The sequence below is a fragment of the Gymnoscopelus microlampas genome (assembly GCF_963454915.1).
Source record: "Gymnoscopelus microlampas genome assembly, chromosome: 18".
Lineage (NCBI taxonomy): Eukaryota > Metazoa > Chordata > Actinopteri > Myctophiformes > Myctophidae > Gymnoscopelus > Gymnoscopelus microlampas.
The window spans coordinates 49319769-49332335 of record NC_139955.1 but is presented as its reverse complement, the minus strand read 5'-3'; the positions used below and the strand labels follow the sequence as shown (position 1 = coordinate 49332335).

At 42.0% G+C, this 12567-nt stretch overlaps 1 protein-coding gene across 2 annotated transcripts; it reads left to right on the top strand.

The window, feature by feature from the left end:
• The first annotated feature begins 1301 nt into the window (after positions 1-1301).
• On the top strand, positions 1302-8339 carry LOC311034246 (serine/threonine-protein kinase/endoribonuclease IRE1-like). Of its 2 annotated transcripts, XM_084042074.1 has the most exons (11): positions 1302-1584; positions 3101-3611; positions 3727-3890; positions 3976-4196; positions 4367-4457; positions 4546-4643; positions 4974-5072; positions 5603-5641; positions 7047-7142; positions 7403-7878; positions 8209-8339. In XM_084042074.1, the coding sequence occupies exons 2-10, from the start codon at positions 3119-3121 to the stop codon at positions 7812-7814; spliced, it is 1713 nt and encodes a 570-aa protein (XP_083898200.1). In that variant the 5' UTR covers positions 1302-1584; positions 3101-3118; the 3' UTR covers positions 7815-7878; positions 8209-8339. The 2 variants fall into 2 exon arrangements, with proteins under 2 accessions (XP_083898200.1, XP_083898201.1); XM_084042075.1 differs by lacking the exon at positions 5603-5641.
• Positions 8340-12567: the final 4228 nt, after the last annotated feature.

Sequence of the window (12567 nt, the reverse complement as noted above, 5' to 3'; positions counted from 1 at the left end):
ATATAAGGCCTTATTATAGGCGGAGATAGCACAACGTGAACTTTTCTGATGAATATTGTCTCATGTAACACTGGTCCTACTCTTCTATCAGGGGTAGAACAAAACATGAAAAAAAAGAATGGAGTTGAAGAGCAATGAATTACCAAGTGGAGCATTTTGCAACTTTACCAGTGTGCAGACTCTATTCTTTTTTTTTCATGATACTTTGTTTGTCTAGCCCCCCCCTGGGCCACGGATGTGGGTGCACGACCTTTTTCATAGAACAAAACTTGACCTTGTTTTTCCATAACTTTGACTCGTCCTCTTCATGGGTTAGTAGGACACTATATTGACACCTCTAGTTCTTTATGAATACATGGAGACCAACCACCTGATGGATTTGCACAGATCCTCAGCAGCAGAGGGAGTAGACAGTAGAGGGAGCAGAGGAGCAGAGGGAGCAGAGGAGCAGAGGGAGTAGAGGAGCAGAGGGAGCAGACAGCAGAGGGAGCAGAGGAGCAGAGGGAGCAGAGGAGCAGAGGGACAGGGATCTGCAGCATCAGAGGAGAAAGGCCTCACAGGGTCAGGGCCTCAACCTGCCGCCCAACATGGCCGCCACGACCGGAGGTATGATCAACCCCTGCATCCACCAGGCCAACCCCCTGCAGTTCCCTTTCCCGTCCAGCTATGGTACCAGTACAGGACCAGTACAGTACCACCAGTACAGCACCAGTACAGTACCAGTACAGGCCTGGCCTCGCCACCACCCTCCACCAGACCCTTCTCCCCCAGCTGGAACATTCATTTGAAGAAACAGAACATTTCCAGCCAATAGAACAATATCCCTTAAACAACCTAAACAATCTAAATGTAAAATTAAAAGTCAAATGAAAGATAAAGTAAAAAAACAAGGAACTTTAGCAAAAATAGTGACACCATTAAAAAGTACTGGCTGGCCCGGAGGGCTGGCGCAGTGGTCCGGGCACCTAGGCTCAATGTAGCCTGACAGCGCGTCGTGGGTTCGAGTCCCGAGCCCGACCTCACAAGATGGCGCTACCTTGTTGTGAGGTGGCTCATTATTAGCAAGTTGGATCATTATATGTAAACAGTTTTTCTTATGACACACAGAGCAACTTCAAAGTAAATGGACAAAGACAGCGACAGGTGCAATGCCTTGCTCATGGACACTTCAACAGGTTCTAATGTAGCTATAAGATAAAACACTAAACCCCTTCCCTGTGGAGGGCAGCATCGCTTCTCAGTGTAGAAAGCAAAAGAAGAAAGAAAAGGAAGGAAGTTCAAACAAGGAAGAATAACTTCATGAAGATTAAAGCAGAGCTCGTGTTTCATCCACTGTTAATAAAGTCTGTTTTAACCACTTAGTTCTATGAGTTTCACTTCCTGGCTGTTTTCTCTGTTTTCTCAGTTTGAAGTTGATCTACTGGCTGCTGAAGGAAGGTGTTCACTCTCCATTCCGACATCTCACCACTCCGACTAGTGGCTTCCGCGTGCGGTTAGGGTTAGGGTTAGGGTTAGGTATAGGGTTCGTCAACGTCGGAAAGGCGACATGTCGGAAAGGAGAAATGCACCCCTGAAGGAAACAGGGTGAGTTTGTTCATTTAAACAGTGGTTTAATGCACTGATTCATGTCAAGGACTCCATATTTGATATGTATTATTTGGCCATGGACTCTAATCTAATCATATTTGGTGCCAGGTACATCCATAAGAGAACAACATTTGTCAAAACCTTTTGAAAATAGCAAATCTACAAGCTCTTAACATGTGACAATGCCAGTAGGTTCAAGCATGGCCATAAAAAAGAGCAGCTCACAACGTGCTACAGCGGGGTGCGTTGTAAGCTCGTAGATCTGCTTTCTTTTTGTCACGTGGAGGCACTCACTCGAGTACGAATCAATCAGGTGACACAACAAATAATGATGGTAATTATCGTTCTTTACAGCGTACAGAATCATTCTGTACAGTTCACTAAAAAGATTTGTTCACCAGTCCGTCCAGTAATGTTTCCTGCGTTCGTCATCAGTGAATGAACTCCCTCTCACTGAATCAGGAACAGTACTACCGAAACCCCCTCAATTTTCTTTGTTCAAGGTTTCTTTATTGGTATTTTCTATTTTTACATACAGGTCAATAAAACAAAATTATTCAAGAAATTTTGGATTTTACCCCTCCCACCCAAAGTTCCCGCTCCGAAAGAGCCACAAACAACCCTGGTATCTTGTTGTACCATTAACACAAAAGGACAATACAAACAAAAGAGACACACTTGCGAAACCCCCTAAAATTTGAGGGGGTTTCGGTCAGTACTGTTTCCGTGTGTGAGTGAATGTCTGTTTACGTTGTTCGAGTAAAAAATTATAATAACCTGGTCGGATGCCATTTGAGTCTTGTATTCTAGTCTAGTTCGCTATGCCCTAGGATAGGTGGTTTAGTGGCATGAAATTTGGAATGGAATACTCTCAGTCTACTGCATGTTTAGACACAAAGGTATACAGGCCTACCATTCTAAAGAGGTAAGAAGTAGGCACTGGAGCAACTCTGATGTATTTAACTGCCTTTCTTATTAAGGTGCAGAGCACAAAAGGGACAACGTTTCGATATGAATTACATCTTCATCAGGTTCTGATGAAGATGACTTGCTCCAGTGCTTTCTTCTTACCTCTGTTGGCCACTGTCCTGCTCCTGTGATGCACCAGACCTATATTATTATATTATTACAGTATATGTCCTGCTCCTGTGATGCACCAGACCTATATTATTATATTATTACAGTATATGTCCTGCTCCTGTGATGCACTGGACCTGCTGCCAAAACGTACCTGGTTGATTCTCGGTGGAACCCACCTGTCTTCTTAATTAGTATACCATTCTATATTGTATGCGTTATTTTTGCTACACTACCTGTCTTTGGGCATTGCACACTAGAGTAAGAGGCTCAATATTGCGCTGAATTATTATTATTATATAGACCTGGAAATCAGGTTAAATATTTTGGAAATTCATTGGTAAAAATGTGTGGGAACCCTGTCTATACCTTTGACTGTTGTATGTTATTTTCTATAATTCTATCTATTGAACTTAATGTATGTGTGTCTCCATAGCTGTTCTGAAGTAAAGACATGGATCCATCACCACCCTCACGACGGAAATGGCGTCCAGTCAGTGAAAGGTGGAGACAACAGTTAGAGAAGCTTGTGTACGCTGACAAAGTTGTCAAAGTTGGAAGTTTTGAGTTTGTGAATGATATCCACTTAGCAAAGGGAAGTGATGGAACTGAGGTGTTCTTGGGGTTAAGAGATGATGGCACTGAAGTGGCAGTGAAGAGAATGTCTAAATCCAACTATAAGGTGCTGCAGAACGAGGAAAACTTTTTGAGTCTTCCAGAGCTTGATGATCCTTCGATTGTACGATATCTGGGCTTTGTAGAGGATGAGAACTTTGGATACCTTGTTCTTCAGTTATGTGAATACACACTGGAAGAACACATCACAACTACAGATTTTGAACTGAAGAAGCGTCTTGCAAAGCAGGTTCTTAATAGTTTAAAGATACTTCATTCTCAGAATCCTCCAATTCTCCACCGGCACATCAAGCCCCAGAATGTCTTAATTGGTAAGCTACAGAAGCCACATGAAACGAGCAGATAAAGTCTGAGATTTAAGCACCATTCACTGAATTTATTTTGTTATTTTATGATAATACCTAGGCTACCCTGTTTGCCCTGCAGATATTACAGGTAGGGCAAGACTGGCTGATTTTGGAATAAGCAGACGGTTGCTCAGAGGAGAAACAACGTTTCTCACAAGCAGTGCAGGAACAAGATGCTGGAAGGCAAAGGAGGCCTTGGATGATGATGAACGTGTACCGTATAAACGCAGCACTGACATCCAGGTTTGTTCTTATTCTGCATCACAACAATGTAATCAATGAGTAACACATGCAGTACTGTCACTAAATGTTTACATTCATTCTAAAGGTGACTGGGATGTTGATCTATTACATCCTGTCTGGAGGACAACATCCATTTGGCAAAAACCCTAGATGTGAAGTCAACATTTTGGATGGAAAGTACACCCTGGACCATGTTCAGGATGTGGTGGCCAAGGATCTCATCGAGAGGATGATCAATGGAGACCCAACGAAAAGACCTAAAGTGGAGGAATGTTTGGATCATGCCTTCTTCTGGTCAGACAAAAGGTACAAGAAATACAGTGTTGTTGTTGTTTTTTGGTTTTAAATACAGCCACTTATTTTCTACTTGGCTTACAACCCCAGCTCATCCTGTTTGATCCACAATGTAGTTTTCTACCTACATATGTTTTAAATACATTTGTTTTTACTGCATTATTTTGTTTGGTTTCTTCCAGGAGAGTAGAGTACTTGACTGGTGACCAGAAAAGGATCAGGCAATTAGAGCGGTATGCTGAGAAGGGACTATTCAACGCATGGAAAGACAAGGTGACTAAAACATCACTTGGATTCACGTCTGTTTTTATGTCCACTAGCCGGCGAGTATGTTTGATCTTTAAGTTGTTTGGTTTTCCAGTTTCCACCTGATGTGGTTCAGAAGATGGAGGGCAAGAAGAGCTACCCTGACAACGGATTTGGATTGCTGCGCTTCATAAGCAATCATCATGTGCACTAGTAAGTTGAATGGGATTTAAAGATAACATAAAGTTTAGCCACCCCTGTTAGCCTTACATACATTTCATGTATTCAGCATCACAGTTAATACACATACAGTATATCAAAGAAAACAACCAAACAAGCCATACATGGTCAATGTTAGCCATCATCAAGTACATATAATATATAAACTGTTATCTTTATGTGATGGAAATGCCACACTTTCCATTTGGGGTCCTTGATATGAAACACTTTGAGAACCACTGTTTTACTACATTGAAAAGGAGAAGATGGACCATATGGCCTGTGAAAGCTGTGATTACTAAAAGAAATGTCTTCTGTTCACAGTGCTGAGGATGCTGCTGCTATTGACCTGTTGAAGATGTTTCCTGGTCTGTTTGAAAGTGTCTACATGTTTGCAGAAGACCAAAGCTGGAACACACAGAGGTACATGTCTTACTGTTTAACTTTAAACACACAGAGGTACATGTCTTACTGTTTAACATTAAACACACTGAGGTACATGTCTTACTGTTTAACATTAAACACACAGAGGTACATGTCTTACTGTTTAACTTTAAACACACAGAGGTATGTCTTAGTGTTTAACATTAAACACAGTGAGGTACATGTCTTAGTGTTTAACATTAAACACAGTGAGGTACATGTCTTAGTGTTTAACATTAAACACAGTGAGGTACATGTCTTACTGTTTAACATTAAACACACAGAGGTACATGTCTTAGTGTTTAACATTAAACACACTGAGGTACATGTCTTAGTGTTTAACATTAAACACACTGAGGTACATGTCTTACTGTTTAACATTAAACACACAGAGGTACATGTCTTAGTGTTTAACATTAAACACATTGAGGTACATGTCTTACTGTTTAACATTAAACACACTGAATGTCCTTACTGTTTAACATTAAACACACTGAATGTCCTTAGTGTTTAACATGTCATTATTCCAGGCTGCAGCCAGCACCGCCCGAGGCAAGTTGCTCCACTGGGTAAGCAACCCAGCCTGGAAGAGATTTGCACTCAGAGTTATTATTGTTATTATTATTATTATTATTGTTTAATTTGTCCTGCCTCTCACATGTTGGCAGGCCACGGGCCGCATGGATGTACCGTGGTGTGTGTGTGTGTGTGTGTGTGTGTGTTTGTTTTTGTGTGCGCTCGCGACGGCCGACGGCTCCGCCTGTTATATGCGCGGGTGTGTTCTGTGCCTCCACGACGGGATGTGCATCCGTTTGTGTGTACACACGACTGACTACACCAGTGGTTCTCAAACTTTTGCATGTCAAGGACCCCCAAATTGACACTTATTAGCCCGCGGACCCCCATTTGAAAAGATAAGCCAGGGACCCCAATAAGAGAAGGTTTATAAGGCTTTCTAGCAGTGATTCTCAACCATTTTAATGTCAAGTACCCCCAGTTTGACATGTATTAGGCTACGGACCCCCATTTAATGGCATTTATACCTGGGGCCCGAATTTATATTATACAATCAATGTTAATTTAACTCTGAGAGTGTGCAAATGGAACCAAATGGACACGTTAGGGTCCATTTGGTTCCATTTGTACACTCTCAGAGTTACAGAACCATAAGGGTGCATTTGGTTCCTATCCATCATTTAGCTGGGGACCCCCTGGAACTGCCTCAAGTACCCCTGGGGGTCCCCGTACCCCACTTTCAGAACCAATGGACTACACAGTACAAACTCACTTTCGATCCCTGATAAACTCTCTGTTCTCAGCGCATAAGCCAAACTGCACACTTTAGGTGCTCATATTCCCCAACGGGTATGGTCTAGTACTAATAACATTCACATCACAACATCACTGTGTCCTTGATGAGCAGCCATCACACTATGCTAATAACATTCACATCACAACTAATATACTTTGAAAAGAACAAGGATACCTGCCTTCACACTGCCTCTTCTCAATGTCAAGGTCATACCGGTCACATATCATAAAAAGATAATACTTAACTATCCATCCATCCATCTTCAACCACTTATTCAAAGTGGCATCCGTACTAGATGCCTCCTTTCTAAGTGAAGAAGCAGTGGTTGTACTCACTGATGATTGCACTTGCCTGGAAAAAAACAGACAAATCTGCCACAGCTAAAAATATGTATTAGTCTGGCCATGCCAGGCTAGAACTTTTCACCGTATCTCTAAGAGAGAGGCCGGCCACCTGTCATTTTGGACGCTTGTATATCTGCAATCTTATTATTTGGGTCATGACTCACCATAGGTGAGAGTAGGAAAGAAGGCTGATCTCCTGCTCCGTCCTCCCCTCACTCGTGAACAAAACCCTGAGATACTTAAACTCCTTCACCTGACCTAACTAATCACATGACTATCCTGACTAATCTTCATCATTGTCTTCCTCTGTGCCCACAGAGAGGACAGGAAGCTGGAGGTGAAGAAACGTCACAGAGAAGAAGAAAGAGACCAGAGAGACAGAAACATCCCACAGAGGAAGAAACTGACACCACGGTAAGGGTAGGGCCCTACTACTGGCCCCTAGTGTAGAGCCCTTGAGAATCCGGTCAACAATGTATAGGGCTGAAGTGGTTAACTAAAAGTATGTTTTAATTTCTCTGCTCACATGATGTGTTGTTGTACACAGACACATCTCACACTACCCACGTTTTGGGGCCCTGACCCACAGCTTGTGCACCACTGGGTTACATAATCAAATTGATAAACAGTTTTCTCTGTCTGGTCTTTCCTCTTCAACTCCTTCTCGGCACCAGTGGCTGTGGCTGCAGCAGCAGCAGGAGCAGCAGGAGCAGCAGGAGCAGCGGGAGCAGCAGCAGAAGCTGCAGCGGAAGCTGCAGCAGCAGCAGGAGCAGCAGGAGCAGCGGGAGCAGCGGGAGCAGCAGCTTCCGCTGCGGCAGCAGCGGAAGCTGCGGCAGCAGCGGGAGCAGCGGGAGCAGCGGGAGCAGCGGGAGCTGCAGGAGCAGCGGGAGCAGCAGCAGAAGCTGCAGCGGAAGCTGCGGCAGCAGCGGAAGCTGCGGCAGCAGCGGGAGCTGCAGCATCAGCAGCGGGAGCTGCAGCATCAGCAGCGGCAGCAGCAGCAGCAGCAGCACCAGGGGTTGCAGCATATCATGCAGGCTCAGGGCCTCAACCCACCGTCCAACATGGCCGTCTCAGCCAGAGACATGACCAACCGCTTGATCCACCAGGCCAACCCCCGGCAGTTCCCCTACCCGCCATGGCCATCATCACAGTGAGAATGTTGCACACTGCTACGTTTCCTAGATAAAGGGCTGTTTACACCAAGCACAACTACTATGACTATAACAGCAAATATGTTTGTTTTAAAAATAAGAGTCCACACCACAACTATATAATAATGACAACGATAGACTGAGTGTTTATAGAACGGTATTGTTCATTGATGTGGATGCTCACAGAACTAAAGCTTAATTCAGTTGTGCTACGCTGTAGAACCTAAAGAAAGTACCCAAAGAACATCTGCTGTTCTTTCACGTTTGTGTTTTCATCATAAGTTCTGAACTGTCCTCATCTCCTCATCTTTTATTGTCTCTCTCCTCAGTCATCAGTCTGCCCGGCTCGCCCAGCAGAATGACCTCAACAACGTCTCCATGTTGACCAGCAGCCAGATGAGGGTCACCTCCTTGTCTTCAGAGTCCTCTCCCAGCATGTCCTCTATGGGTCAGATCAGTCTCGTCTCCTTGTCTTCTGATTCTGATTCTTCAGGGTCCTCTCCCAGCATGTCCTCTATGGGTCAGGAACAGGTATGTGTACCTGGATGGTCTTAAACTAGGGCTGTACTATCCATTATGTGGATAGAAAAGAAACATTGTATTTTAATGGACCTCTTCTTTTGACAATGATCTGATCCTCTTGAGAGATTTAAAACACAGAAGCTCTAACAGTTCAACCATAAACGGTTCCTTCATTCTTAACAAAATGGAGACCACAGGATTATTGTGTTAAGCAATATTACACGAGAGGGTTTACTTTAGCGTGGTTATCGGCACGCCAGTGATGTGGTCCGCAACATCACTGAAGTGAACCATCAAAATAAAACTTATCAAAATGTATTCATATTGTGGGGCATTTCTCTCTCAAAATAACCTTTCTGTGAGTGTTATTTATCTCTGTTATCCTGGAAATACATGATGGGACAGACAGACAGACAGACAGACAGACAGACAGAAATACATGGGTCTGTCTGACAGAGAGAGACAGACAGACAGACAGACTGATTCCTATTCCTCTTGATGAATTGAATACATAGGACCACAATGGAAACAATCCCTCAGGGCTTTTTGTGTTATCCTTTTAACATGACTGTAATTGTACTGTTTGTTTGATTGAACACTATTAACAAATTGTTACTTACTACCAGTAACCGCTCCTGCTTTGATGTGTAGCCTGTATTTTGTCATTCTGACAAAGCTGTGTCATATTTATGCCTCTTGGCCAGTTCACTCTCATAAAAGAGACTTTGTCTCAATGTGGGTTTATACTGTCCTGGTTCAATGAAAGTTAAATAAATACAATTGTTTATAAAGGCTGTAGCCACACTGGAGGCATCAAGTTGAGGGGTCAGAAACTGTTTAAAATCAGATTCTTACAGAGCACGTTCTGTTTTATGTTTTCATCACTTACAGAGTCGTCCAGAAGAGAGACTGTTTTCTGTGCGGAGCAGCTTCATCAACATGATTTCTGATCCCAGTCTCAAATGTCTCCTTGATGAACTTTACGAGAAGAAGGTGTTAAACTATTCTGAGCTGGAAGAGGCCAATGCAATGCAGGTGAAAAGTAATACGGCACGTTTTGTCATCGATGCAGTGAGGAACAAAGGATCTGCTGCAAGTTCAATCATGATAAAGATTCTCTGTAAGATCGACCCATTCCTCTCTGAACATCTTGGGTTGAAAGATTGACTTAAAAGTTGGACTCATTGACGTTGGATCATTATATTTAAACTGTTATCTTTTTATGACACAGTCATCTCTAAAAGTTAATGGACAGCTCTGGGTGCAATGCCTTGCTCATGGACACTTCAACAGGATGCTGTGTTCCCAAGACACTTTATTCAGATACTTGAAGATAATTTTACCAAAACACTGTACTGTAATAAATAGTTTTGTAAGTGAAGACAATGTGCAGGACTCCTTTTTTTAACAATAAAAGTCAATGTGCAGGTGTAACGCCCAGGTTTCGAACCCAGATGTTGGCATGAAAAGCCAACATCTTATCCGCTTGCCTAAAGGGGAATTCTCCCTTGATCAGGGGAGCTGTTAGGCTTTTGGTTTTGACTGTGTAGCACTTTGAGAATTGTTGGGGGTATTAAATTAAAAAGTCCTTAAATAGGCTCTATGCACAGCAACCATATTGGACGAAAATTGGGCCTCTTCCTTACTTCCTTCACAGGTGTTACCAATTATACTAATAAGGCTCAGTTCCATTTCGTGTAGCACAGTGGTTCTCAAACCTTTTAATTAATTTGGTTCCATTTGTACACTCAGTTACAAATGGCCATTCGGAACCCCCTCAAGTGTTTCCAGTGAGCCAACATGCACAATGTCAGCACAGACTCTGTTTGACCAGAATGGAACACATTGGAACAGAGCCTTCATTAGTATCATTGGTAACACCTGTGAAGGAAGTAAGGAAGAGGCCCAATTTCTTTACAATGTGGCTGCTGTGCATAGAGTCTATTGACACTTCACTGTAATCTGGGGACTCCCCCAAAGTCATGTGGGGACCCCTCTGGGGTCCCGAGTCCTAACCCACAGGTTACCACTGCTCTCTGATTCTATCAGTAAGAATTATCTAATAGAGCCTCTATTTGATCATTCTTACTGATAGAATCAGACATCATTTCAAAGTTATTTTCGTAAACCTATACAAAACAATGCTGCTGACAAAACATGTCACAAATTGCTGGAAAGTGGTAAAACGCACAAAAACATGACCGTAATAAAATAGTTTCTATTTTATTTGCATGAGAATGCTTATGAGTATTTTGAATTCCAGTTTGATGGAGAATTCACAGAACATTCACAGTAAAAGCATTGATATCACCAGATCCATCCAAAACAATATTATGTTTAAGAAGAATGTGTGTGTTTATTACAACAACCTTTATAGGCTGTTATGAAGCTATTCTACCACTAGGTGGTGTAACAGGCATATAAAATAACTACAACAGACACGTAAAAGTCTGTTGACTGAAGAGCACTGTTTCCCAAACAGTGGGTCGGGACCCATGTTTGGTTTGCAGACATTTTTATGGGTCGCGAGTAAAATATCCCATTTTTTCTCCTACATTAAAAAATATACATACATTTACAAAAGATTTAATAAAAACAACATTTTTCATCAATTAAAAACAGTTCCAACATTTTTCAAAAGTTTGTCATAAATAAAATTAAATAATCTAATCATTTAAATAAATAAAAGACGTAAGAAGTTGCAAGTAAAAGTCTGGAATTCAAGTACCAAAAGTATGCAGAATGTTTTCAAATGTATAAAATGTCTGAAAATCTTTTGAAAATAGCAGATCCACAAGCTCTCAATATGTCGTATCTCGATGTTTAGTAAAGTAAAAAATACCTCAAAATTGTACACACACACACTGTGTGTGTGTGTGTGTGTGTGTGTGTGTGTGTGTGTGTGTGTGTGTGTGTGTGTGTGTGTCTTACTCAGTCTTTATTGTGTTTCTTTGTCCTTATAACTGACAGACATTTAGACTTTGAGACGAGGTATTTCAGGAGGAGGAAACATTGCTCATGGGTTCCAGGGTCCATCTTGTGTAAAAGTTACTCTGTAACTGTGTGTGTGTGTGTGTGTGTGTGTGTGTGTGTGTGTGTGTGTGTGTGTGTGTGTGTGTGTGTGTGTGTGTGTGTGTGTGTGTGTGTGTTGAGATACCACTGTCTGCCAGGGGTCAAAGGTCACGGTGCAGAGCAGCTACACACACATCCCTATAAATCAGTGGTTCTCAAAGTGTGGTCCGGGGACCCCCAGGGGTCCTTATTGGGGGTTCCAGGGGGTCCTCAGGAAAAGCAGTTAATACAGCATCACAATCATTTGAACCACTTTATCCATTTATACTTTGGCTATTCAAAATAACCAGATCTATGCTATCTAATCTAACTAATCTACACTAACTCTGAGCTTGTAGATCCGCTATTTTTGAATAGCCAAAGCATAAAATAATGGTTATAACTAAAATAGAAAATGAGACAGATGCGTTCCTGGTCTTAATGGGTTAAAGGACAGTTTGAGGATCCAATGGAGTTAGGAGGTTTAGTCAGAAGAGCTTTTTGATTGATTGATTGATTGAATATTTGATTAGGCAGAAATGTAAATATATTAATACTTTACTAATATATTAATACTTTACTAATATATTAATACTTTTCATTGGTTCAATAAGTGTAAAACCCTCACACAGACGTAAAGGGTGTTCAATAACACTGATTTATTAAAACAATACATGAGATATCTGGTTTCTGCCCGACAGCGACGCTGGGGGTCCTTGAAATGAAACATGTTGAGAATCACTGGATCACTGGATCACTGGATCAACACAGGATCTGTTTGCAAATAATGAGGCATTGGGACAGCAGAGTGACGCATTAGCAGTCCTACAGTGGCTCACACACACATGGCTGATCCTTGTGACCCGATCAATGGAGTTCCATCAAACATAAACTACATACATGTACAAACATAAACTACATACATGTACAAACATAAACTACATACATGTACAAACATAAACTACATACATGTACAAACATAAACTACATACATGTACAAACATAAACTACATACATGTAAACAACTCCCCACTGATGTCAGGACAGCAGAGTCACTGCCCATCTTTCACCGCAGGCTGAAAACACCTCTTCAGGAAACACTACCCTTCCTCTTT

Excerpts from the sequence above, each read along its gene's own strand:
- LOC311034246 (XM_084042074.1), top strand. The coding sequence starts at position 3,119 with ATGGATCCATCACCACCCTCACGACGGAAATGGCGTCCAGTCAGTGAA. Across the intron at positions 4,197-4,366 it reads TTCTTCTGGTCAGACAAAAG|GAGAGTAGAGTACTTGACTG; the intron begins GTACAAGAAATA and ends GGTTTCTTCCAG. Across the intron at positions 4,644-4,973 it reads AGCAATCATCATGTGCACTA|TGCTGAGGATGCTGCTGCTA; the intron begins GTAAGTTGAATG and ends TTCTGTTCACAG.